The sequence below is a fragment of the Chenopodium album genome, chromosome 7 (genome assembly GCF_948465745.1).
Source record: "Chenopodium album chromosome 7, dcCheAlbu1.1, whole genome shotgun sequence".
NCBI classification, from domain to species: Eukaryota; Viridiplantae; Streptophyta; class Magnoliopsida; order Caryophyllales; family Amaranthaceae; genus Chenopodium; species Chenopodium album.
The window spans coordinates 10,155,503-10,183,377 of record NC_137840.1 but is presented as its reverse complement, the minus strand read 5'-3'; the positions used below and the strand labels follow the sequence as shown (position 1 = coordinate 10,183,377).

The following is a 27,875-nucleotide window of genomic DNA, read 5'->3' as shown; positions in this document are numbered from 1 at the left end:
TTTCCCCAAAATAACACTAGAATTTATCAAAATAACACATGGTTTACGTAAAGTAACACAATGTTTTAGCAAAGTAATATAAGGTTATTTTAGCAAACAACAACACAAGATTTGCGTAAAATAACATAATGTTTTACCAGAACTACATAGTATTTAATTAGTAAAATAACATAAAGTTTTCATAAAATAACACAACGTTTTGGCAAATTCAAAAATAACATAGATTCGATTGAATCAAATCAAATTAACATATTTAGTTCAAATTAGCAGTATCATTTTCAATTAATTAACCTAAAAACAAAAGAAATTAAATATACTTACTTTGTTTTGCTCATTCTTGTTCATAATTGTTGTTTCTTTATATTTTTCATGAATATAAACCATATATTAGGTAGTGAAATTGATTTTCAGCTTTAATTGAGCAATTTTGTACTTGTTTGAGTGGTTAAAATAATAATCAAAAGAAATTTTGTGGTTTTGTTGAGAAAAATGAAGGATTTGATGATGCTAAAATGGTGGGTTGGGAAATTAGAGAGAGAAAAAATGGGGAGAGAGAAAGTGGAGAGAGAAATGAAATTGAAATTTTGCTTATTTTAGGTTTACATTGATTTCTATATTCTCAGAGCTTTTTATGTTATTTTGTTTTAAAGATGTGTTATTTCATTTAATATGTTGGAGTATCATGAGAATAGTACTCTAGTAGTACCTAATACTAATTCCTGAGGTGAAGAGAACGGGGGCTTTAGTGTTTTTTGAGTTCTCTCTCGATCTCTCCTCTCTTCTACTCCTTTTCTCAGAACTTCAGACCACCCCATCTCCGACCACCTTCTCCCAGGACTCCCACCAGAAGCGGCGCCCCGCCCCTCACTCATCCACCAGAAGCGGCGACGCCCCTCAGTGCCCTCACTCCTTCACCAGAAGCGGCTCCCCTCACTCCTCCACCAAGGTAATTAACCCTTTTCCTTTTCCTCTTTTGAATTTTTGATATAATTTATAATTTTAATTAGTTAATTTGGTTTTCAAAATTCTATTGTTCTGTTTTTTTGCTTCTTCTTGATTTTTAGGTTCTATTAATCTATTGTTATTGATTAAATTTGTGGAAAACGTTAATTGTGTGACTATTTTACCTTTTACACCAATGTTCTAAGCAGGGGACTCAATGTTCTACTGACATATAGAATTATAGATGAGATTCAGTATATTATACCATTAGCTAAGAATCTTAGTTATGAGATTCAAGTATAATAAAAGGGTGAATTCCTTAAATAATGTTGAAAGAAATCAAAATTCCTTAAATACGTCCCTTTTTGTCAAAATTCCCGCTATACCGTCCACATCAGCAAAGAATTTTTTCTAATGATTTAACACAAAACCGCTGAGAGTTACCGGTTTCACAGTAAATCTACAAATAATACTCTTTCTTTATTTCTGTTTCTCTTTCACTACTGTCATGGTATTAAAAAAAAAAATTGTTCCTTCGTAAACCTCGCTTCCGACTTTCCAAGCAACCTGTATAATATCCTCAAGCACACCCAAGACCCACCCTCACATCAACCATCAGCAATTAAGGAGGAAGAAATTCACAGTAGGTCTGAGAATAAGCTAAGGTTGATTGTTGGTTGTTTCCAGTTTTCCACCGCCCGACGGCCGACGCTGCTCATCGCCACCACTACTAGCGGTTAATTTAGCCCTAAGTTAATTGAATTATATGAATTTGATTATTGCATAAATAACTGATATCGTGGAGTATTAATTTAGGTTCGTTTGCAATTGCTTTATTTTTTTTGTTGTGAATATGATAATGACTGATAATGAATTATATGAAGCGAAATCTTCTTAGTTTGTTTTTATTCTTATTATTCCTTTTCTTTATTTTTGTGTTGTGAATATGATAATGACTGATATAGATAGAATTAGAAAAATAAACAGAAAGATTATACATAGATTATAGGAATTTAGGATTAGTATTTAGTAGATTACTTAATGTTATCTTCTAGTAATTGCTATAATTTTCTGTTTTAAAAGTTTCATATTAATTGTTATGGCGTTGTTGAACTGTTAATTTTCTGCTGTTATGTTGGGAGAAAATTTCATTATGTTTCTGTTCCTGTCATCCTATGCTCGTACTTCTGCTGAATTGCTGATATAAATTAGTCTGTCAAAAAACTTGTGTTTGAAAAAAAAAAAGTAAATTCAGTTTTATTTTGTCAACTAATTTACATTTTGATTTATGTGTTTTAGATGGATGATGCTACTGTAGAATCTGCTAACGTAGCAAATCAACCAAGTGAAGAGAAGCCCTTGGCATCAACCGCTGCCAATGAGGAGCATGCTGGAATTGAAAAACCACCACAGCCACCAAAAAAAAGGCCTTCAACCATGACTAGTGATGCTGATGGAGCTGAAAAAATAGGTAAAAAGAAAAGATCTTGGCTTTGGGATCATTTTGAGTTAATAGTAAAAGATGGGGATAAAAGATCAAAATGTGTGTATTGTTCTGTTGATGTTACTGGTGACTCTAAAAAGGGTACAAGTGCTATGAAAATTCATTTAGAAAGGTGTAAAGAATACCCCCCTAATGTGAGCAAATCCCAAATGCTTCTTGCTTTTCAAACTGAGCAAAGTCAGCAAACATTAGGAGATGCTAGTGTAGGTGATAATGCAAGTGGGGAAAAAAAAAGGATAAACTAGAATTTTGGAAGTTTAGTAGGCCTGATCACGGATCGGATATCCGATTCGAAAGGGGATTTCGGATCGGATATCCGTATCCGAAAATACGTATATTTGCTATTTGTATCCGATCCGAAAAGTTCGGAAATTGGCTAAAATATTTCTGTCTTTACTGAGCTAAAATACCTTGTCTCTCTGTTGACAACCTATGGATGTGGTTCTTTCACAAGATCATAATCAAATTTTTACTTTGTTAAGAGTATGTGAGATATGATCATAATTAAACAACAATGGGTCGCTATGTTCAGTTGCTCAAATACCATTCCAGTTACGGCTTTTAAGACCTCCACTCATAACAACAAAGTCAATCCAATTATAAAATCAACCACAAAATAATTCACAACTTCAAAAATTACTTCCCCAATTACAAACTCAAGATGAAGCCTAATTCCCCAATTACAAACTCAAGATGAAGCCTAATTCCCCAATTACAAATTCAAGGTGAACCCTAATTACAAAATCAACATCAATGGGTCGCAAATTAATTCCCCAATTACAAATTCAAAAACATAATTAACCCTAATTCGCTAATTCACACTCACAACAACAAAGTTTACCCAATTCAGCATATAAAAACCAAACAAAACCCTCAATCGATGAACAAACTGTAAAACCGTAAATTACATAAATAAAACTTCAAAACAACCAACACAACATACAACAATTACACATAAATAGATAAATATCCACACAGCCATTGAAGTTAATTTCACAAGTGGTTTGCGCGCCCTTACCTTAAATCAAAGGACGCAGCAGATAACTACACTTGCAGAGACTTCAACGCAACGCACTAAACTTCTCCTCTTGCGTCGTCGAACAGGGGTCTGGGAGGAGAGAAACACAAGACCACGAGGATAGGGACAGGAGAGGAGAGACAGAGAGAGGAGATAGAGAGAGGAGAGGAGAGAGAGAGAGGAGAGGAGAGACAGTAAATGAAATGAGATTTCAAAACAAAACCTTTTCAATTCCAAAATTCCAAAACCCCTGTCACAACAAAAAAAATCGGTTTTTAGGCCAAAGCCATGGGAATTGACGATATTGCCCTCCTATACACTTCCTTCGTCAATAGCACTCCGACATCCTAATCCAACTACTACTTCCAGTAGTATTAAAAACATATCGTTAGGAAGATTTAATTGATATGCACGACACGTGTCAGCAGCTGAAGCACCTAAATTTACCACGGGGGTTTGGTCTTTTTTTTTTGTTTTACCTTTTTAGTCAATAACCGGATACCAGGTAGATAAAAATCGCCGCTTCTTTCAATTGTATATTCTGACGATCACCAGTTTCTGTTGAAGTGGTGGTTTACACGGCAGAAGTAGTAGCAGTGGAGGTGGTGGTGGTGTTGATTATCTAATTAGGCTGCAAATACTTATAATTAATTTTCAAATTTAATTAGGGTTTTATTGAAATTATTATAATTGAAGATGTTTTGTATAATGCAAATATGATTAATAAATTGTATGGTATATCATTTTATTGTATATTACTCTTTTGTTACCATTTAGTGACTAAGCCTAGACATTTGCAATGACATTTCATTATTTGTTTGAATTGTAAAATTTAATTTATAGTGTGTAAATTGTGACGAATTGTCAAGCAAATTATTAGTAAAAAGAATTTTGCTTATTATATATAAAGAGGTTATGTTCAACTTTGGATGCAGCGGGTGAAAGCTTTGATTCAGCAATATTTGGTGTCATGGCAACAAAGATGTTTGTAGACGAACAGAAGAAACGGACCATGGAGGCATTGGAACGCCGGTTTGCTGCTGCGAAAGCCGAGGCTCAGCCTCAAGTAAGGGAAAAGCGAAGGCGTGAGGAGACGCTTTCGAAGCCTGCCCCTGTTGGTTCTTCTATAGGACCTTCGGCTGAAGCATCAGCTGCTTCTGTGCAGAATGCTTCATTAAAAAAAGGTCTGTTGTTTTTTTATTGCCATCAAATTATCTTGACATTTGTTTTATTACTTATTAATAACTGAGATTGAATTACCAATTGAATATGTATCTATAGATTCTTGACATGCATAGATGAGTAAAATTACTCCATTTACAGTATAAAAGTCCTCTTTTGTTGTTCTTGAATAGAAGTTAATAAACCTAAGATTGTTTCAATTATCTATTATGCGTTGTTTTCTTTTTTGGATGCATCCTTGCAATAAATTACCTTTGCTTAATGATTATTTTATCCAGTTATAATCCAAGTTTTATTGATTGGTGAGATAATGCTGAAAGTTTTGCTTTATGTGGTTTTTTTTGAACTTTAGTGCTGGAAGGAGAGGGTCTTATTGCAGACTGCAGATAATTTCGTATAACTGTTTTTATTAACAGGCCGCAGATAAATTTTTTTGGTGCCCTTGTCTGGATGAAGATTTTCTGCCTCATGCTGTTGATTATTTACCTATTTTATTAATTTATTTGATGGAACTCACTTGTGCAAATTCTTGCAGATTTGGAAGGAGAGGGTTTTACTTACTCGTGTATTTGTGAGCCTGTGCATGAAAATCTCCTGACTAATGTAGAGGTGAGAGTGGTTGATGCATATTTTAGAAGGGAGTTTCTACTTTTTTTGGTACATGTATGGGGCTTATACTTTTTAATATTTTTATTGGATTGTTCAGCTATCTAATAAAGACAAGACCGCAGTTGATAAAATTTTGCATGAGCTCCTTCAGAAGGGCGATTCTGCTCAGAAGTACATTCAGGGCTCTAGGAGTGTAAAGTTTGATAATTGGATTCTACTTGATAATTTTGTACAAGGGAATAATACATCTGTCGCCCGCTTAGGAGTGTTGCGTGCAAACTCCAAGCGTTCTAAGAGGCATATGTCCATGAATCAGCTGGAAAGGTGTGGGTCCAATCTGCCTCAGGACCTAATCAAGTGAGTGCTTAAATGATTTTTTTAAAAAATAAATAAATCTGTGTATAGTAAATTTTCATCTTTCATTTTTACAGATACAGTCATCTTTTTGCATATATTTCTAAATGTCTGGTTGAAATATAATTTCCTTATCAATATATCAATGTTCAATGTGTCAAGCACTTTCATTGGGACCTTATAAAAGACATTTGTTTTTCCCTGGACTCATTTAAGGATTTTAAGATCTTGTGAATGTTCTGATGCTAGTGGGGTAGAAAAAATATAGGAAGTCAGTGAATGTTCTCATAATATCATCAGTGGTGATGAGGTGGAGATTGTAGTTTTATGGGCTGAGAAATGGAGATGAGAGAGAAAAGGCATGAGTTACTGTTTGGTGATGGTTGATTTTTTATTTCATTTTTATTTTTTATTTTTTTTTGGTAAATAAGCAAATTTTATTGCACCAAAAATGGGATACAATCAAGTTCCCAAGGAACATGTTGCTTAGGCCAATGCAGCCTAAAGAACAAAACCTATACAAACATTATCTATACAATTAGATTTTCAAGCCATTCTCTATTATGTACACTTAAATTCGAGCTATTCACACCTAACAACCTACTTTTAACCTCATTCTTTATGTGTTTAACTACAACAGGTATGTGCATGATCTTCTGCTCTCAATATGCTGTATTTCTTGTCTTCCAGATCTGATAAAACACAACCATAATACAACTGTTAAGAACACTTCTCTGAAATCTTGAATGTAACCTGTTCTGACTCTTGTTATAGTACTCAGGTGTACACTATTAGGCCCAAAACATCTCAGACCATAAGGCACTGCTATATCTGCATTGACAGAATAAGTGACTATGAGACTCATCCACATCTCTGCACAAAGTAAGCATAACTTCTCATCATGCTGCAGACCCACATGTATCCTGTCTCTAGCTTTTACTTTTCAGTCTCTTCTGAATAGCCAGCCAACTGATGCTTAGGCAAAGCTTTTCTCTCCCGGACCAAAGAGCCACATCTGCATCTTTGATCACCAGCTCTAAACAATTCAGCATGCCCTTTGATGTTATACTTTCCCTGCCAATTAAGGCATGGGAAATAACACTCTTCAGCTTCTCCTTAACCTCACACACTTATATCCATTACCAACTGCAACTAGTTTTAGGTCTGTAATCTAGCCAATTCTGTCCTTTCAAATAGACTGCATTCACCCATTTTATCCGTAGATTCTGATGCCCAAACCTCCTCCTTTCTTTTTACAACACACCTTTTCCCAAGCTACACTTCCAGGTTTTTTACTATCTTTTCCATGCCAAAGAAAATTTCTACACAAAGCATTAATATTCCCAAAAATGGACTTGGCAAGACCATTATCTGAGACTAGTATACTTGAATGCTCATTAAAACTGAATTTAACAGAACAAGTCTAGCAGCAAAGGACAGATTCCCAAGATTCCCAGAGCTCCAGATCTTAGTCCTAGCACAAATATTGTCAATCAAGTGTTCAGCTGCTGCTGATATTCTCTTAGAACAAATAGGCACTCCCATGTATCTAAAATTACAAACCCTGTTATGCCCAGCATCTCTTAAACCAAATTTCCATTCATTCCAGTGCAGTAAACTGAAGTCTAATTAGTAGCTTTAAAACACACCCTAAATCCTTCATCAGCAAACAGGGTAAAGTCGTATCCCCTAATCAAAAGTAATTACCTAAGTCCTCTAACTAAAGTAGATAGGGAAGTAGGGTCGAATCCACAGGGAAACAAGTCTTTCTACTCCTAATTAATTATTATAATCTAAATTATCAAGGTAACCAATATTGTTGTAAATAAAGTCTATACTACGAAGAATAAGATCGGAGGAAATAAAATAGGGAGAAATTAAATATTAAAAGACCTAGGGTATAGGTTCACTAATAAACAATAATCCAGGGCAAATCATAATAAGCAATCATCAAGCATTGATTAATCAGATTATAAAGGGCTTTCGCTACGTATTATAATCACAGAGTTAATTTACCGGTATTAAATCTCATCTGTCGAATCTCGACTTAACCATTTATAAATTAGTCCGCCTATTGAAACTAAGCCTAAACATCAATTCTCATCTGTCGAATCTCGAATTAATATTGCTAAACTCATACAATTAAATCCGGCCAAACCTAATTGCATAGCATTAAATCAATCAATAGGAAATTAACTAAGCATTGATAATCAACAATCATAAATTTACCCTTCATATTATTTATTAGATCCCCATAAACCTTAGAAATAAAACTACTCAAGCATCATCATAACTAAACTAATCAAATAAATAAAGCAAGATATAATCAAAGAAGTAAATAAAATAACTGAAATTAAAAGAGAAGAAATTGTTACCAAAAGAAATATGGATTAATGAAAATAATTAAGAACAAAGTTGAGAGAGAATTTAAGAGAGAGAAAATATCCTAAGTAGAGAGAGAAAATCTAAAAGAGAAGGTAAACAAAGATTACGTACATAATTCGTACTTAAACCCTCCTAAAACAAAAACTAAAACAAAACTAATCAGCTTCTAAGAAAAACACGCGCCCGATCGGGCGAAGGGCCGCCCGATCGGGCCCGCCTTTTTACTCTGCCCTTGCTTGGTATGCCGCGCCCGATCGAGCCTACGCTCACCCGATCGGGCGCGCTTCTTCCTTGAGGGTGCTTTTGCGCGCACCCGCCCGATCGGGCGTATGCTTGCCCGATCGGGCCCGACTTCTTCTTCGAGGCTTGAATTTCGCTTGGGCTCGATTCCTCGGCCCAATCTGGATTTCCTCATCGGGTCTTGATTAATTGATCCAATAGCCCCGGTATCGAATACCGAGCCCTTAATCACCGGCTCTCACCGATCTTGGGCTTCAAGAGTGGTCGTGTCCTTCTAGCTTCCGTAGTTGATCCATGAAAACCCGGGAAAATGCTCCAAAAGTGCAATTTCCTGTAAAACTCAACTAAAATTACGAAAACACTAGAAAACACAAATTAGTAATAAAAGTGGCCCTAAAGAGCCAAAAACCCCACTAATTATGACCACGGGACGGGGGTAAAACACTATATAAATTAGACATATCAACTTCACCTTTCCTTTACAGCAGAGAATAAGATCATCATCAAAACACAGATGAGTCAAGCCCACTGGTTTGCACCTTTGATGAAACTCAAACCCTTCAATGCCACTGACAATCTTCAACACCCAAGATAGATATTCAATACAGAGCACAAAAAGCAAAGGTAAGAGTGGATCACCCTGTCTCAGACCCCTTTTTTCGCCAAAGAAAACATGAAGGGAACCATTAATCATAAAAAAAAAAATCTAGGTGTGCTGTGTGATTTGATACATGAGAACGTGTAGCTTTCTTCAAAATCAGATTTTAGATCTTTTAATGAGTTAGAAAATAAAGACCCTCGTACTGTTTATTTGATGGCATTTTTTTCTGTATAAAATTGCTTAAGTTTGATGATGCTGATGGGCTATTTAGGCTTATTGACTTATCACTTTTATGAGTATATTTGTACTTCTTAGTCTGGTCTATTTGCTTTATTGAAGTCGTTTGTCTTTGATTTGTGTGCTAACACATTTGTCTCAACTGCTATAATTTGGTATAAGTTTAGTTATCAGTGTTTGTTTGCTGAAGTTCTTATTTTGTTTCCTTTCAAATATTGTTATTGGCTATGACCTTGGTTTTAGAAGTAGGTTGCGGTTGTCCCTCCACCACACAGGGATGTACATTTTGAGTACCTGATTGTCTTGGGTTGTTTTCATATATTTTTAGTTTCTGTAGTATCTGAACAATTAATAGTTATCACTGCATCAGGCTGTCTCTTGAATCTGTCCACTCCACTCTCCATTCAAATATATATATATATATATATATATATATATATATATATTTTTTTTTTTTTTTTATTTTTTTTTATTTTTTATTTTTATGTTAGTTCTTGGGCCCTTTATTGAGTTTACCTTGTCTTGTTTCTAGATTTGAGCTTTTTATGCCAATGCATGAGATGTGGCAGAAGTATGTAATGCAGCTTTTGAAAAACGGGGGGTAAGAGCTCCTCTTGTGGATTTTATTTTATTTATGTATATATTTATACATCAATATGAAAAAGTGCATTAGTCTCTTTCTTACCTTATAGTGACATTTGAATTACATGTTCATATATTTCATTGTGTCTGTAGGAAAAATAAAAATCATGTGGCCCACTCTCTATTTGTTGCAGATCTCCATGGTGCTATTCTTCGAGGTTTCTGATTTCATTGTGCTTTAATATATTATATACTCTATGCTTCGTATTTAATTCAGCACAATGCAATGTTCATGACTAAAATTGGAATGTTTGATTTAAATTATCAGTAGGTTGCCTGATTCAAAATGGACTGAGGAAAGAGATTATATCAAACACCAGGCTTCCTAGTATTTTTTTTTCTTTCGGTTTTGGGGGGCAGGGACTGAAATAATTTTTATTCTAATAAGTGCAGCATACCTAGCTTGAGGTCAAGAGCTTACATCATGACTGGTGGAAAAAACCAATGTGGTCTTACAAGTTACAACCTACAACCTACCCAATTCATACTTTGTATTTGTTTTGTTTCTCATTTGGTTCAATACTCTGAATAGCCTCTCTTTATCATTGTTGTATAAGCTCTGCAAGGTCTGGTCTCCTTTGAATAGTTTATGGTTCTGTTTATTCCATACAGATTGGACAGGTGCAGCCAAAGGCTTTACAAATCAGCTTTAATACCTCTATATCTTTCAAGAATTCCATTTCATTCCTCCTATATTTTACTCTTGAATTGCCACAGGCAGCATAGTTTGTACCAGAAGCTCATCACAAGATTCACAATGTTGCAATTGTGAAATAATTCCACATGATTTTCCTGCTATTCTTAATATGGATAAAATAGAATTAACCTGATTTTCTGTTTCAAGATTTTGCCATAGGTAATTGTGATTTAAACTAAATAACTTTTTTGAATTTTGAGCTATGGGACCAGAGAACTCTAGTCCATTCCTTCCATTTCTCCACCTCTCCTATTGATGCCAACCCTGCTCTCTCTCTCTCTCTCTCTCTCTCTCTCTCTCTTTCCCCAACCCCCTTCTCCTCCTATATGTTATCCCTTCTTATATGCCTCCTTTCTCTTGTTTTCTCCTAGATCAAATCCATTGCCTCATAACTGACCCCTTTCCTTTCTTCCAATTTGTAACCAATCGTTTTGAAAGAATGATGAGCTTACAGATGCAATAGCAACTTCTCACTATAATTTTGTAAGAAATTCTCCTATTTCATGTATTATAGAAAATCTTAAATCTCATCTCAAAATTCTACTTTAGGAAACCTACATAATAAATCTAAGAATCAAACAAATTTGTAGTTGTGTTAGAGTTTGTCTTATTTCTTTGTTTCTAAATAATTTTTTTATGCGTAGCAGAAATATGAACTCAAACACAGTTTGGAAATTAGTTCATTATAGGAGGACCATAGTTCTTTAAATTCCTGTAAATTGTCGAGGGAAAGTGATATTCACATTAGCAAAAGTATACCTTTTCTTACCTTCTGAGCATCCACAATGAAGCACTTTAGGTCCCAGCTTGCAAAATTAAATAGATAAGCAACAAGCCTCACCAATGTAGAGTAACATCAGTTGTAGCGCTATGAAACTATGTAGCTCTACAAAGCTACGTAGTTTCACGTTGAATGATGACAATAATGCAAGCAGTTTAATTGGGGCCGCATTTATTTAATGTTGTTGGTTTGATTTTTACCCCCTTTGGTTCGGAGTAATTAACATACTTCCTCTTTCGATCGTTAATAAATTGTACTCTGTACGTGTTACGTTGTGATTTTTATTTTCCCTTCCTAAAAATTAAAGTGTCGTTTAGTGTTTATATTTCAGATTTTTTGTTTCCAAAAATTTTAATCCACACTCATCCACAACTATAAATACTTATATTCAAAAGACAATTGCAAAGTTTGAATTGTATAAAAAATAAATGAAAATGATAATTGGCATGTGGGACCTACTAGTACTTGTGGCTTTCCATTGAAGAGGTTGTAGCTTGGAATTGATAAAGTTTGAGAATAGTGATGTGGCAAAGCAGAGCTACAAAGGTTGTAGCTTCTTATTGTGGATGCTCCGTATTTGTGAGTCTATTGCCGCTTCTTGACACATGTTTAGCCCTCTATGATTAATCACAGAAATTAGCTCTCTGCTTTTATACACAAGACTATACATTAGTCTTTGGGGTTGTTAAGCTCTTCCATTCTTAATTGCCTTTTTTGAATTCAAGCACAAAATATTACTTGCCCATCTTTCGTCCATACAAATTTGCAGCCTAGATTGCCTCCAGTTCTCCTATAGGAGAGAGGCAAGGAAAAATTTGGAACCAAACAACCATCTTCTTTTCATCACTAAATAGCCTGTAAAATATCGCATAGTGCATACCGTCAAAAGAAGCATCACAATCAAGAGAAATACTTTTGATGGGGTTGGGGCCTGGGGGGTGGGGAGGGGAAGTGACATATTATCTTGGTATTGGGTAGAAGAGATTTCTTTGATGAATGTAAACTTTCTAGGCCAGACTTTGGGCTTTGTCAAGGCACGCGCTGGTGCGTTGGGCTGTGTTCTGGAAAAAAGCAGTGTTCCTCAGAGTCCATATTGACCAAATGAAGAAGGAGAATAGCTATTAAGGAGGGAGAGGTTTTGAGAAAGAGAGGTTTTGTTAATGCAAGAGTAGGTTTTTTGAGTCAAGTATAAAGGGTATCTGTGATAATGGTGGGAGTGGGTTTCAAACTTCTTTGACAAAGGAACGAACTCAACAAATTTAGCGAATCCTCCCTAGAATTGGGGCATCAATTACATGCCGGTGAGTTAATGATTTTTCATAAAAAAAAAAAAAAAAGAAAACCTTGTCTATGAGCCAGCCTGTCTTTAAAGACAAATCCAAGGATGAAATGGATTTATTGGGGGAATATTTATCTCCCATATGCAACTCGAGTGATTGTCAAAGCCTCTACATGATTTCTTGATAAGATTTAAAGCCTTATAGTTTAGTATCTACTCTTACAAGTGGGGGTGAAAATAAACGATTCCAGCATTGGAGTTAGGGATACAGATGAGTATAGGATTAATTAGATCTCTGATTTCTTGTGGGAGTTGGAGTGCTTATTCTAGTTGCAAGATTTTTTTTCCACTTTAAATTATCTAGCCATGGTGAGAGGGATCTCATCCCCAACCAACTATCAGTCTAGAAAAAAATTATATTGGTCCCACATTCTGTTAAAGGGATCTGTGATAACTTTTCAAAATTTTCTCATACTCCTGCAGGTGTGAGACCTCTTTGCAGAATACTTAAGGCCTAACATTAGATTACAATATCATCCCCTTAGCTTTTGCACAACAAGGTTATATATATATATTTGTCAAGACTTCCCACCCTAATTTGAGATAGCAGGCTTTCTTAAGGTCTTATGATATTTAATTCCAAGCCCCCTCCCCTCTGCTTTTTATGTCAAGCAATCTTGTCCCAAGCCACCCAGAGAGTTCTTGAAGCATTATGGATTGGGATAAGATTGCCTGACCAAAAAAAGGAAGGGGGGGGGGGGGCTCGGAGGTATCCTCGTCAGATTATTTAATTAACCCTACAGTGGGAAAGGGCTTATGCTCTTTTAACAAAATATGCAAGAAAATTAATGCAACATTAATATTCATATTGACCGTATCGCTGCCCCAAAAAGGTAACTAGTTCTCATGTTACCTGTTAGGCTGGTATTGATTTATGTAACATAGGGTTGGTAAGGGGTCCTCATATACAATAGTTTAGAGAGAGAGAGAGAGAGAGAGGTGAATATGTAAGATCTGAACTAATCAATGAAAGCGGTAAGGGGAATAACTAATCAATGAAAGTGGTAAGGGGGCAATGTGTAATTATCTAGATATGAACCCATGGACCAGTCCGTGCATTTATAAGGGCCTCCAAGCAATTTTCCTAAGCACTGACCTATCATATAGTTTAATTTTTTTTTTTTTTTTTTATATTATTATTATATTTTCTTAGACGTCCAGGGAATGTTTTCGAGCTGCATATTTTTATCTGATGTTTGATTATCTCCTGAATTTTTAAGAAATATTCAATTACAATATGCAATTTACCGTAGGGAGAAGGAGTTCAAAACTTAGACTTCAAATTTCATAAATCATGGTTTTCTAGGTTAACATTATAACATTGAGTCTTCTTTTGGACATTTGTACATGCACAGTCTTATGTAGTAATGTAGATCAACTTTTTTGTAATGCCATTACATAATAGAGTTTTAGCGCACTATGGGACGTATTTTTTTGACCCACTGGCCAATGTTTGAGTTATAAATTATTTCATGGCGTGATAACATCATGGACTGTTACATGATATCCTAAATCATGGTCAGTTTTATAAATTCTAAAATTATGCTCCTTCACATATCACAGTTCATAGGACCACATAGGACTATACTGAATGATGTGATCACCCGCTTATGTTGGAATATCCAAATTATTAGATTTCCACTTAAATGAATTTTAAAGTACATTATGATAGATGATACATATAACGTTTAGAATCATAATGCATAGCTGCATAGGAATGAATCTAATGGTCATATACCATTTCTTACACAGATGAATTCTTATAACAAATTTCTGTGTAGTACATGCAAAAAATAGTTTGGACTCAAAAGTCTCTTGGTTTGTACTTTGGAGTTAAAATATTCAATTTTCTGCTGCTCATATTATCAAATTTGCCTTTTGATATATGTGTTTGTTATTGCAATTTCAACTGTACTAAATATATCTTTCATTTTTAAAAGTAATGGCAACTTGCTGATAGGATTGCTTGCAAAATTTTGTATGAGATTATTGCTTGTCTATGTCTAAAAGTGGAAACTAGCTAAGAACTCCATGGCAAAGGTGATCTTTTTCTATACCTGTTTGTAGCTCATTATATCCTTTTTTAATTGGCAGTGGTTGACTGCAAAATGGATTCTTTTATTGGGGTGGTCGGCATCATGATCCGTGAAACAGCTGAGACATTTGGAGTAGTTACGCAAGAGAATAACTTTCGAGGTAAATACACAGTAATCTGAAATGTTATTCATTTGTATTTAATAAATCTTACTGGAGCTTTTCTTCATACTTGCTACCCCTTTTGAAAATTCAATTGTTGGCACCATTTGGATGTTTGTGTACAATGTAACCATAAGACCTGTCCTCTTAGTTGTCTCATATGCCGAAGTAAAGGTTGTGGTAAATGATTTCACGTCATGACGAGGTTTGACTTTTTCTAAAATGTTATCTGGTCAATTTGCTTCTATTCCCAAGCTTTTGTTTTCTATGCTTAAAGAAATTTTGAAGGGACTGATCAGTCTTTATTACATCTATCTTCACTCAATTATTTTTAATTGACTTTTTTATTTGGAAAAACAGTGCGTTTTTAGGTGATAATGGTAATGGACGAAAAAATTGAGGTCAAGTTTTGTTTTTAAAGAGAAGAGGGAATGAAATCAAGAGAGAGACATAATGAAATAGGAATAGCCTTAATTTTGGAATATTGTTTGGGTTGACAAATTGACTTCACTCCTCTTTTTCCATCTCTCACCATTGTTCATGTTGCTCGACCATAGTTTCCTTGTTTCTAATAATCTCACCACTGACCTCTCACTTGTTGCCGCTCCTACTTAACCACTCATCGAAGCTTTAGAAGTCCAATTCAACCATGAAAGCTCCGGATCGTGAGTTCTTATGGTTAAGTTTGATCATCTAATGTCATGACTAATGATGTGTATGCATCTCTCGTTCTCCCTTTTTATGAATTTTTTTCTTCAAATTTTGGTTAATAAAAGGTAGTGGGTTTTTTATGGTAGTATAAGTGGTGCTAGGTGGATTTGTGGTGTTTGTGTGTGTTATTTTTATAGTGGGAAAGTGTATTTTTGGACAATCAACAAGATCAACAATCCCAATTCACCACAAATAATCAAGCAAATAATTCACCTATCAAATAAACAATATGGACAGCAATATGGCAGAAATTTTAAAGCAAACAACGCACGATATTTTTAGTGGAAAACCTTTTCGATGTGAAGAGTAAAAACCATACGACCATTTGAGGAGTACACCTTAAGATTCTCTTATTGATAATTTAGGGTAAAATATACCCAAATCAGTCAACAAAAGGTTTATACACCCACCACCAACAACAATAAGAGATGAACAATTGAGAGATAAAAGGTATAGAAATCAACCAAAATGCGGGTCTCTATCCAGCAACAATTTACGGAGAGACTGTAGCAAACCAAAGCTTCAATCAACAATCCAACTGTTCAAATAGAGGTCCTATGTGTCCTCAATAAGCTAACAATTCGATTTTTTTGGTAATAGACAAATTACTAAAGGCTCTCTTTGAAACCCTCTTATTTCTTTCTTTAGATTTTTGTCTTCGTGCCACTCTTACTACCCTCATTTCATCGAAGGGTTACTACTACAATGCCTATTGAAGAAGCCACAGAGATAAGCACCAATCGAAAACTAAAGCAAGTATAATGCTTAGCTATTGGGCCATCCAAAGTGGACCAAATTTAAAACATATTTTACCAAGACTTAGGCTGGACCTATAGCTATAGTTACGGTACAAGATGAGAGATTTGTGATTCTTTGCTATGAGCTCATTGACTTGTTTTTCCTAGCATTTACCTCATCATCCTATATTTCTTCCTCATTTGATGAAAACTCATCCAGAACAACACCATCATCATAAAATTGGTACATCAACATAGATTGTACCTCATCAACATTATCATGAATCTCCTCAACATTCTCATTTGTAGGAGTAAGAGAACAAACAATATTAGTAGTATCAGAAGACAATGACAATGCTGAAGTAGAAGTGTTCCTTGGACTCATAACCAACCATTCTATATCTCTACTTCTCAATACCTCCTTTTTTGGGTCATATAGTTTGAAACCATACTCTTCATCACCATAACCAAAAAATACACATGGGTTAGTCTTGGAATCAAGCTTCGGTCTTTGTGGCACATGCATGTATGCCTTGAATCCAAAGACTTTGAAATGCAAATATGAAGTATCACATCCCTTTCATGCTCTCTTAGGAATGTCAAGACCAAGAGGAATGGATGGAGAATGATTGATCAAGTACACGACACATTATATCGCTTCAGCCTAAAATGTCCTAGGAAGATCAGTGATTCTAAGCATATGTCTCACTTTCTCCACAATGGTTTCGTTCATTCTTTTTGCAACTCCATTGTGTTATGGTGAACTTGGTTGTCCTCTCATGTCTAATGTCATGCCGTGAGAAATAATACTTGAATTCATTCATAGTATACTCACCACCATTGTTCGAAGACGGTTGAACTGTTTACCTTTCTATCATGGCATGAAATTTCTTGAGACCTTGAATAGTCGACTTTATGACTTCAACATGAACACCTAAGTTTTTCCGAGTAGCGTCATCAATAAACATGACAATATATCTATTGCTACCAGGAGATCAACTTCAATGGGACCACAAACATTAGAGTCTACTAACTCTAACTTGGCTTTGTGATAGACATACTAGAAAAAGAAGCTCTATGCTGCTTTATTACCAAACAGTTAGCACAAAGGTCAAGATAAACAGTTTTATCTATAGGAATAAGTTTTTACCGATAAAAGTTATAATCCTTGTCATTCATATGTCCTATTCTTCCGTGCCATAAGTTAGGAGAATTCTTCCCTTTTTCTGCATTCAACTCACCATTCAGCTCACTACACTATGTATGTCTTATACAAAGAGCAACATAACTCGCTTGGAGCAACCCTTAAACAACTTCCAATTCCCATCACCACATGTATGTCGGAAGCCTTCATGGTGAAGAACATTAGTAGACAAGTTAAGGCGTACATTAGGAATATGGCATACATTTTTCAATGTAAGCATGCACCTAACACTTCTCTTTTCATGAATATCACCTAACCCAACAATGCTTGCTAAGCTCTTGTTTCCCGTCTCCACACTACCAAAGTCACTAGCTTTGTAGTTTAGGACTACAAGCCAGTATTTACGTGAACTATCAACATGGTGACACGACACTAGCTGCACAAATCAAAGTGACCTCATCATTAGTTTTGCAGTATTTTAATCATCTCCCATTTTTTGCGAATCTTGTTCCTCACTTGGTTTTTTCTTCCAATAGTAGCAAAACTTTTTGTTGTGGGCTAACTTATTGCAATAATGACATGTCCTAATCTCTTTCCCATCTTAGATCTCCCCTTTGAGTTACCACAACCATTAGGACCCTTGCCCTTGCTTATTCCTCTATTCTCAACAACAAGAGCTTGTGAATTCTCAAATCCATCTCCTTTCTTCTTATATTGAACATGCTCTCTTTGATCACATCCAATAATAGCACATCACTTTTAGTAGAGTTGCTAATAGTCACAACCAAGGTTTCTCAACTATTCGGCTTGTAGAGTTTACTAATATTAGTAGTAAGCTTGTTAATGATGTGTTAGGATTCACTAAGATGCTCAGTACTTCTCACATTTCAATTTCAGATTAACATGTCTCTTGATTAATGAAGGTAATGAGCGGACTTTCTTTCATGAAGACCTTTCAATTTCTTCCACAAGTCATATGGGCTAGGCTCTCGAGACACATGATTGAATATTTTATATCAATCCACGGTCTAATAGTCCCTAAAGTCTTTCAATTCTACTTTACCCATTATTTTCCCATCCATTTTTTCAGGTTTTTGCTGGTTAAGAATCCTACCGTTTGCCTTTGTGATGTTTCAATTAGTTCATGTAAGTCTTTGCAGTATAACAAGTCTTCCATTGTCATTTTCCAAAGGGGAGATACCTTCACTTTGACTATTAGTAACTCTACTAAGTGGTGAGCTATCTTTTGATGTGATCAAAGAGAGCTTGTTCAATATAGGGATAAGAAGAAAGGATATAGGAGTTGAAAATTTACAAGCTCTTGCTGTTGAGAATGGAGGAAGAAGCAAGAGTAAGGGTGTTAGTGGTTACTCATAGGGGAGGTCCAAGTTTAGAGATGTAAAAAGGAAATAAAGGAGGACTATAGGCCTCGTGTGGTGACGTTGAAAATTCTAATTCTTGGGAAATTACTTCATTTGTAAAGTTGGGAATTGTACAAATGTGTTAGGTTATTATGTGGGAATTTGTAAATCCTAAGAATCCCGGGGTGGGGGTGAAAAAATTCCCTTGTTCTTTAGGAAGTTAATTCTCATGAATTGTGATTTATTTCATTTGTTTTGTAATGTCAACCAACAACATTGCTAAAATGAAATTCATGGGGATTTTGAGTAACTATGGATATTAAAAACAACCAAACAACATCACAGTGTCTGATTAAAATTGCCTAACAAAAAAAAAAAAAAAAAAAAAAAAATAAATACTCACACACACACACACAAAAAAAAAAGGTGTTGTTTTCCTTTTCCATTCTTGAAATCCCCAACACAAATACCCCTTAAGCTCTTCAAAACCATCATTACAAATCAATATCACCTCTTAAAGTGTTAATGGAAATTTTAAGATTGATGTGTGAAAATTATTGTACAACATTGTTTGTAGAATTTTGTATACATTGCCACCGAATGAGCATTACCATCTTATTTTGTTGTTGCATGTGTCACAAAGAAATAGAGGCGAGGGAGAGAAAAGAGAGTATTTGAACTCAATAGTTCAATCATTTTTTCAAGTTACAACTGCACATCAAAGCCCTAGACTACTTGAGGCTGAATATTCGTATCAGACCTATGTATCATTGTTTGACTATCTATTTGGTTGAAATTTCCATATTTTTGGTTTATATTTGAGGTTTCAACCCATATTGGAGTTTTGATGATCCACGTGAGGTAAAAGAGTTTGAGAGGAACTTTGTTAGATTCTTTAATTTTAACCATGTATCTTACTCATTATATAAATGGAAATTACATTTTCAAAATATCAAGCTTTTCTTCTTTTTTTATTTTTTATTTTTTTATTTTTTATTTTTTATTTTTTTTACTAATAGCAGAAGATCTTAGAATAAGTATATGGACAAATTTTTTTAAAATAATTTTATCATCGATAAAAAGAAGTTATTAAGTTGTTACGGTTTAAATTTTATACTTGTAGCTTAATCCGTTGTTTACCTAGCAGGCCAAGGTGTGTCAGAAGTATTAAAAACAGAAAGTATTAGATTAATTATAGTATTAGAGGTTTATTGCCATTATTGGGAATATATGTGTCAATAACAAGTATTTTCTGAGTGAAACACATGATGCAATTCTCTATGTGGGGCTGTCAGGGTTAAAATATTTGATTTGATGAGAATGTGGGTTTTTGAAGTTCTGAGTAGTGAACCAGACGATGTCAGTTTGGTTAATTGAAAATCCATTACAATACAGCCGAACAGATTCGATGCAGCCATATCATTGTACCATGGTTATTATTGAATGCTTGAGATTTTGTGCAAAAATACTATTGTCTTGTCATTTATTGTTGACAATTGCAAGTTTGCAAAGTCTGTGACTCTACAGATGTTGAGTTTGGACTTTGGAGTATTCCTTTACTGTTAATATGTGCGGTCAATAAATAGCTGCAAGTTATCACGTCTTAATTCTCTTAATTCTCTGTAGATCTCTTTTCGTGATTAGTTCCAATTTCTATGTTTATTATTTGGTTTCCAATATCGAACCTTTACATTGCTTAAACTTCTACAGTTATTCCAAAACGGAACTGTGTTTTTGTATTTCAAGCTGATTGCTGGAGAATCACATTACATGGTGATAAATACACTTCAAGGAAGTTGGATGCATTTTAGTATTTTCCGTTTTACATGAGGTATTTTTTTCTTCTAAACATGCTTCAATTTCAATTACACTTGTCTATCTTATCTTGGTTATTTGTGCTTGATTGCTTGCAATGCAATGCAATGATTGATATCGTATTTTGCTATCCCTTGCAGAATGTTACTGTGATGATGGTAGATTGACCAAAAATAAGCTAACTTTAAACTTGAGTTTACTGTGCTATGAGGCGGAGTTTGAATGATTATCGGGGGTTGTTATTGAAATATTGACTCATGAGTCTTGCTGGATATGTTTGCAGAGAACATGAGGGAGCCATTTCTTGTTTGATAGTTACTGGAAAATATTGCTTATAACTTAGCTCAATGTGAAATGGTCTACTTGTTCTGCAATATTGGCATCAAGTGCCAATGAAGGGCCGTTGGAACTCCGTCAGATGGTGAGATGCAAAGGTAATCGGACATTGTGGCAGTTATAGGGAGAATGTGAGATCCTTCTAATGAGAGTTAGTCAGGAGATCAATATATTGTTGGTTAAAGGCTTGAGGTTTTGCTAATATATCTTATTGGTGTGAAATTTTGAGTAAGACTGTCAGAGATCAATATAAAGCCTTTTACATATAGCTTGTACTACAATTTTTGCGTGGAAATTTTGTTATATCATCTGGTCTTTAGCCATTTGATTTATTTATTTAATATACTACCTCCGGTCCACATTTGTTGCAACTTTTGCCATTTTGGGCTGGTCCACATTAGTTGCAACTTTCCCAAATGTTTCCTAATTAGTAAATTTTTATTGGTAAAATTACAATTTTACCCTTAATTTATTTTTTAACCAAACTTATTAAACAACTAACCTAATCTATGTACACTAACTAATTGATTAATTAGATTAATCTCTCCCACAAAAAAAAAAAAAAAAACCCCAACTGTTTAAATTCCTCATCATCCCAACCAACTCAATTGAATGTAGGAGCATTTATTTTGGAGAATTCTCCAGAATAAATACCCTCCAAACCCTAGTTCTTTTTCTCACTCCTCACTGTTCGCCGAATTTGATCTCCTCTCTCTCTCTAGATCGTAGTCTATGATTCTCTCATCTCCATCTCTATTTTCTCCCTTCTTCGTTCTTTGTTATTTTTGTTGAGTCCCACTATGTCTTCTTCGAATGACAAAGATCTGGATCTTCTTTGCCATGAGACCCTTGAAACCAGTGGAACTAAGCGGCGATTTGGCTGTGTAACGTACAAGCCCCAACAAGGAACGGGTAACATGAAACCCGTTCGCCGTGCTTCAGTTATTGCTAGGAGGAAGATCCTTGGTGCTAAATTGGCTGAATATGTGAGCGATGAGGAGGAGAAGGTTGTCCCTGTGTTTACGGCTATACAGGAACCACCTGGCCGTGGTGGTACCTGAGGTGGCGGCTGAAGTTGTTGAGGCCGAGGTTTTTGCCGCTGGATCTGCTACCGGTGAGTCTAACCTAGTAGAGGTGGAGGTGTCTGAGGTGGCTAAGCCACCTGAGTCCTAGGAAGAAGGTGAAGGGCCTTCCACCGATGCTAAGCGGATCAGATCTGGTCCACCTGAAGGGATGACGAGGGAGGAGGTGATCGAGGCGTACCTGCAGATCTACTACCCTCAATTCAACCCTCCTCCTAACTGATTCAGCAGCGTATACTCTATAAACCCTAAATTTTTTCCTTAATCTGTTGTTTGTTTGTTCTGTAATCTCGTTGAATGTGTTGTTGGTATATTGTTTCATCTGTTTTTTTGGTATACACCCTAATTTTGTTGTTTGTTGTGTTTTGTGGTATAAACCCTAAGTTTATTGTGTCCTTTGTTTTGTTGGTATAAACCCTAATTTTATGCGTATGGATATGGTTGTTGATGTGAATGTAATGTTGGATGTTGGTGGGATATGATGACTCTTTGTTGATGAGAATTTATGCGGGCTTGTATGCTGTATGTTTTTGGTTCTGTGGTTAGGGTATGGATCTATGTTAGTTGTTGTTGGTAATTGGTAATAAGTTTTGGTAGTATCCCTGATGCATAATACTCAAGCCATCAGTTGAAAGTCCCCTGTTTATTAATGTAGGCATATTGAAGTTGGTGTTCCTATGCATTTGAGTCCCTTATTTGCAATGAGTCCCCCCCTATGTTGGTGTGAAGTGCATGTTTTATTTCCATATGATGATGGGACTCACCCGATAGCTACTTGGGTGGTCTGGATGCTCCTGATACCTCTTTTAGAGGTTTGATGTTGAGGTACCAGCACTCAGTAAAGCTTTGACTGAATACACACCCATTCTGATGGAAATACTAGTTCATGATATAATTGTAATTATTGTGCTATTACATGTTTGGTTAGACAAAAGGTGTAGCCTAGACTAATTACATGACTGCCTAAAACATATGTCAATTCATATTTACCAAAATGACACATAACCTAGATATAAACTCACTCAAAAAGTTGTTTGAATATTAAAAGGTTATGTGTGGCAGTCATATCTTGAGTCCTTCTTCCATTTGCATTCTTGTGTTTATGTGCTTCAGTCTGCATCCACTTTCATGTGTCCATGATCATCTACTATATCTGTGACTGAGTCTAAAATTGAACAATTTCACCAATCAGATTCCTATTAACTTGTAATAATTGTGGTAGTAGACCTTGACTGTCCAAACTTCTCTTTTTCATGTGAGGGGGAGAGAAGTTGTTTCCACCTTGCTTCTCTAGTATCTTTATCAAGCATGATTGTAGTGTAATCCATGTGTACTTGTTCAAAACTGGATCAAACTCTTCAAAAGCTCTTGCAACTTCTTGTATGAGCTCATCTAGATTCCTTGGGAATGATTGGTATTGTAGTGATTGTATGACACTAAACAAACCCAAATCAAGAACATTTGTTTCTGGTGATTGAGCTGGTTGAAAAATGAATTGAATGTTGAATCCATGTGCATTACATGCTGCCTGAAATTCTTCATCTCTTGGAACTTGGTGAGGTCTTGCATTATCCCATTGGATGATGATGTCCTTTCGTAGGTGTTCTGGCCACTTCTTATAGATTGTTGGAATGACATGTGTGAGTAGCATATCCCTGATGCATTCTTTAGTGACACTTTGAAGTGCCTTAGTCTCTAGAGTCCCTGCATCTCTGTTTACAATAATTTTATTGTACATCGAACATTTTTGCGAAAAGTGACCATTTTTCTTTATAAAAGTGACCCTTTTTCTTTACAAAAGTGACCTTTTTTATTACAAAAATGACTCATATTTTCACAAAAGTGACCCTTTTTTTTTCACAAAAGTGACCCCTTTTTTTCCACAAAAACAGAGTATCAAAATAAAAAAAATAAACACAAAATGCAAAAGTTAACTCAATGGCTCTACTTTCATCCCGTATCTTTATCTCTTCTCAAAACTAAACATTTCCACCATTAACAAACCTTCAAATTCTCTCTCCTCCATCAAACCCTCAACCCCCTTCTCCCTCTCCGTTACCAACTGCAGCATTGAAATTGGAGAGAGAAAGTGGGAGGAATTATGAAGTTTTTAATATCACCGCAACATTGAAATTGGAGGAAAAGATAATTAAAGAGTTGGATTAATCTTTAAGATTTAGAGCAAAAGTAGTGTTGAAGTGGAGAAAGATGTCGATATCGTCAAGTATCAGTTCCTTTAGATGCCATGAACCTTAAAAGAGGAAGGAGAAGAAGTTTCCAGCAACCGCCATTCAATAAATAATGTAAACCGGATTTTTTGTAAAGTTTGTGTATTTTCCATCATGTATCATGTTGTTGTGCTCATCAAATAAGGGCTTCTCGATCATTCCCATGAACATTGCTTTGATCTTGAATCTCCTTGATTGTTGTGCCCTGTATGGATCATCCTCTGTGGGTAGCTAATAAAATGTTCTTGTCTCTGGATTAATGTAGAACCATTTTTCATCCAAATGTATCCATTGCTGCATGTCTCTGAATTTTGGGTCCCCTTGTGCTGGAATTGGATCAATGTGACTTAGTACCCATTTAAGTCTTGATATTTTATGCTTCTCTGTTAGAGCTGGATGATTTGTGCTGGTGTGTGTCATGAGCTTCCCTTGTTGCCTTAGGCTGTGCAGTCCTGTTTTGGGAATTTAAATTAAGGGCTGCAGCATATCCTCTTTCAGTCCCTCTCTTGTACAGTGGAACCGAAGTTAGAAATTCATTTGTGTACACTTTTGGTTTGGGTCCTGTCCTACCCAATTTTTTTTGTTTTCAACAACTGCAATTGTGCTAGAGATTGCTTGATTAGTTTGAAATATCTTATTGTTGTGGATTTGTGCACTGAATGTTTTCTAGCCAAATTGGCTAAGAAACCTCTTGGCAGTGAGTCCCCCTCCATGTGCAACATTATCTCATCAACAAGAGTTCTTTTTTGTTCCACAGTCAATTCATTGTTTACTCTGTTTTCTCTGGTTGTGCCTCATCATTGTTTGCATCATCATCTCCTTCATACCCATCACCATTGGCTTGCTGTTCTTGGTTTTCTTCAGCATCTGAATCGTACCACCATGGATATTCTTCTTGGAAGAATTCACCTTCTATGAACTCATCATCCAATGCATGCTGAGATTGAATGTACTCATCCATAAGTTCATTTATGAACTCTGCCATGAGTCCCTTTCTTTTTTTGATTTCAGGTTGGCTTTTTGGTGATGAAGTGGTGGCTGGTTTTTTTTTTTGACGATCTTCAACGGAGCCTATTCCTGTAATTACAAATGCTGCATCTACTAACACAGCTGTAGGAATTAGGTTAATGCTAATCTTGGTTTAGAATGATGTAATTTGGTAGGGCTGCCTGTATTTTGAACTAACAATACTTAATTTCTGGTGATGTAAGCTAACTACTCTATTAACCCCCTCCCAACCCCTCCCCAATTCCCCTAAAACTGATCTTTTGATATGGGGTTTTGAAAAGGATGCCCTCCTTTTATATGGGCCATTTTGTTGGATGATGAATGAAAAATTTGAAATTTGGGGTAACTTCACTTCATTTTGAATTTCGGTGAAAAATTAGGAGGGAAAAAAGGTGGGAAAAAAATTTGCCAAATGTTGTTAAGCTGGCAGGAAAATTAGGTGGGAAATTCTCACTAAAAACCAAAAAGTGGAAGTGGTCCTCTAAAGTCAAATAAAGAGACCACATGTATTCCCTTCACATTTCTCCCCTAATTACTTTACCTTACTTTTTCTAATCAACCCCTTAAAAGTTTTGCCTCGGCCTCCGCAACTACCTCCAAAGTTGCAACAAATGTGGACCGGAGGTAGTATAGAGAAAAGTCTTGGCTATTTCCTAAGATAGTATATAAGTAACAACTTTTGGGATGAAAAGTTCACGCCAATAGTTACTCTAGTTGTGAATGACAATAACAAGTGTATTAATATGAGGTCCAAAGTAACAATAGTCTTGTTGGTAATTGGAGAGTTGTACTAACAAGAGGTTTAAAAGTACTAATGATACTTGTTCTTGTCATTAATGACAATAGTAATTGATTCATTATGTTCATTGTTAAAGATTTTTTTTTTATTTTTTTTTTGTTTTTTAAGTTGTTGAAGAATTATTTCTTCTCAATTTCCATTACTATTTTTTTTTTTTTTTATGTTTTTATTTTTTTTTTGAAACACGATTTCCATTACTGTTAAAAACTATAGTTATAATAATAGCAATTTCCATTACTACTATTCATAATTAAAATTCAATTCAAGAGAGTTTAGCTAGCTAGAGTGGTTTCACATTTGATAGTTTAGATTGGGTGAACGGTTGTGGATTTGTTTTATATTTTTGAAAACTTATCAATAATGATAATTTTAAAAACTGACAATAAAAAAAGGGAAAAATTGCCCGGAATAATTCCACCTTTGGGTCGTCCACTAAAAATAATCCCACCTATGGATTATTTTCAAATAATCCCACCTTTGACCCCCCTTCTTTTTTAATGGTGGGATTATTTAAGGGGGGTTAAAGGTGGAATTATTTAAAAATAATCCATAGGTGGGATTATTTTTAGCGGACGGCTTAAAGGTGGGATTATTCCGGACAATTTTTCCTTAAAACTATTAACCCAAACAGGCAAACATGAACTGCTCACATGCCATCACAAAAAAACGTATTTGGAGCATAGGAATTTTGTACTCTTGGAAAAGGAACACACTAGGTAAAATAATTGTATAATTTCCTGGACCAGCCAGCTAAATAACCAACCCAAACCATAAATTTACAATAAATAAGTGTCAATTTTATTTAAGGCTGCATGTCACCCTCTATTTGATGATTTAAGTTTGATATATAGAGACAAAATACGTGAATAATAAGGGGAAATTGTGTGGTAATAGGTCTTTGCTTTTGCAACCAAAGGTGGTTTTTTTTTTTTAAAATAAGATCTTTATATGTAGCGCTATCAAACAATCCCGTTAGGTGTAAAAAAATTTTAAAAAAATAAACGGATTTTTCATTTTTTCACCATATACTATTGAGTTTTAAATTATTTACCATATACCATCAAAAACTTTCAAATTCACCATATAACCTTCAGTTCTATGAAAATGTCACAACATGCCATTTCTGTTAACTTAATTAGTCATTAACATTAATTATGACATGTGGTGCTTGCAATTAGTTCTTATTAATATTATTTATTTATTTAATTATTTTAGAAAATTTCTTATAAAAAAAAAGAAACTTTAGGAAAAATAACACCACCAACTTAGCCACCACCAGCCCAGCCCTGACCCCAACCCCGGCTAGCCGGCGCTTCGGCGCCTACTCTACTTCCCGGCAACCATCCCCCCTCCCCCGCCGTCGACTACCCTGACCCTAGCCACTACCCTAGTCGAAAACCCAACCACCACATTAGCCGAATTCCCCCACCGCCACCTTAGTTGAATTCCCCTCTCCCTCGCGCCTTATCCCCGAAGAACCTCTCCTCGCCATTCCAAATTACTCGAAATCCCAACGAACCACCACCCCAAAACCCCATTGCAATCGCCCTAATTGTCGAGAACCACCAACCCAAAACCCTAAAACACCAAAATCGAAACCCTACATTTTGGTTTTAGGGTTTCGACGTACTTAGTTGTTCAATAAGGTGGAGATGGAACCAGAAGGGGCGAATTTGGTTCCCCGATGTGGGGGAGGAGGTTTAGGCAGCTGGTGGTTATGGTAGGGTTTTTTTAGGGATATAGGGGGTTCTTAAGGTGCAGGCATGGTGGTTTTTAGGGTGTAGGCACAGTTGTTTCGAGGGAGATTGGGGTTTTAGGGGGGGTTCTAGTCGAAATCCGCGCTGGCGCAGGGGTTGTGGTCAGATTTCTCACCGCGTGGTGGCTTGCTGGGGCGTGGGTGGCTGGTTGGTTTTTTTTTTATTTTTTA

The 27,875-nt window shown here is 35.6% G+C and overlaps 1 protein-coding gene across 3 annotated transcripts; it reads left to right on the top strand.

Moving 5' to 3' along the window:
- The first annotated feature begins 1,420 nt into the window (after nucleotides 1-1,420).
- On the top strand, nucleotides 1,421-21,095 carry LOC145640897 (ribonuclease MRP protein subunit POP4-like). Of its 3 annotated transcripts, none has more exons than XM_081692129.1 (10): nucleotides 1,421-1,678; nucleotides 2,242-2,413; nucleotides 4,400-4,648; nucleotides 5,182-5,255; nucleotides 5,353-5,612; nucleotides 9,605-9,673; nucleotides 9,808-9,872; nucleotides 14,626-14,727; nucleotides 20,391-20,511; nucleotides 20,779-21,095. In XM_081692129.1, the coding sequence occupies exons 2-9, from the start codon at nucleotides 2,242-2,244 to the stop codon at nucleotides 20,489-20,491; spliced, it is 1,092 nt and encodes a 363-aa protein (XP_081548255.1). In that variant the 5' UTR covers nucleotides 1,421-1,678; the 3' UTR covers nucleotides 20,492-20,511; nucleotides 20,779-21,095. The 3 variants fall into 3 exon arrangements, with proteins under 3 accessions (XP_081548255.1, XP_081548253.1, XP_081548254.1); XM_081692127.1 differs by having other exon boundaries at nucleotides 20,636-21,095; XM_081692128.1 differs by having other exon boundaries at nucleotides 1,421-1,758; nucleotides 20,636-21,095.
- The last annotated feature ends 6,780 nt before the right edge of the window (nucleotides 21,096-27,875 follow it).

Coding starts and splice junctions, on each gene's coding strand:
- LOC145640897 (XM_081692129.1), top strand. CDS start 2,242: ATGGATGATGCTACTGTAGAATCTGCTAACGTAGCAAATCAACCAAGT. Junction 9,674..9,807: donor CAGCTTTTGAAAAACGGGGG/GTAAGAGCTCCT, acceptor TTGTGTCTGTAG/GAAAAATAAAAATCATGTGG. Junction 9,873..14,625: donor CCATGGTGCTATTCTTCGAG/GTTTCTGATTTC, acceptor TTTAATTGGCAG/TGGTTGACTGCAAAATGGAT.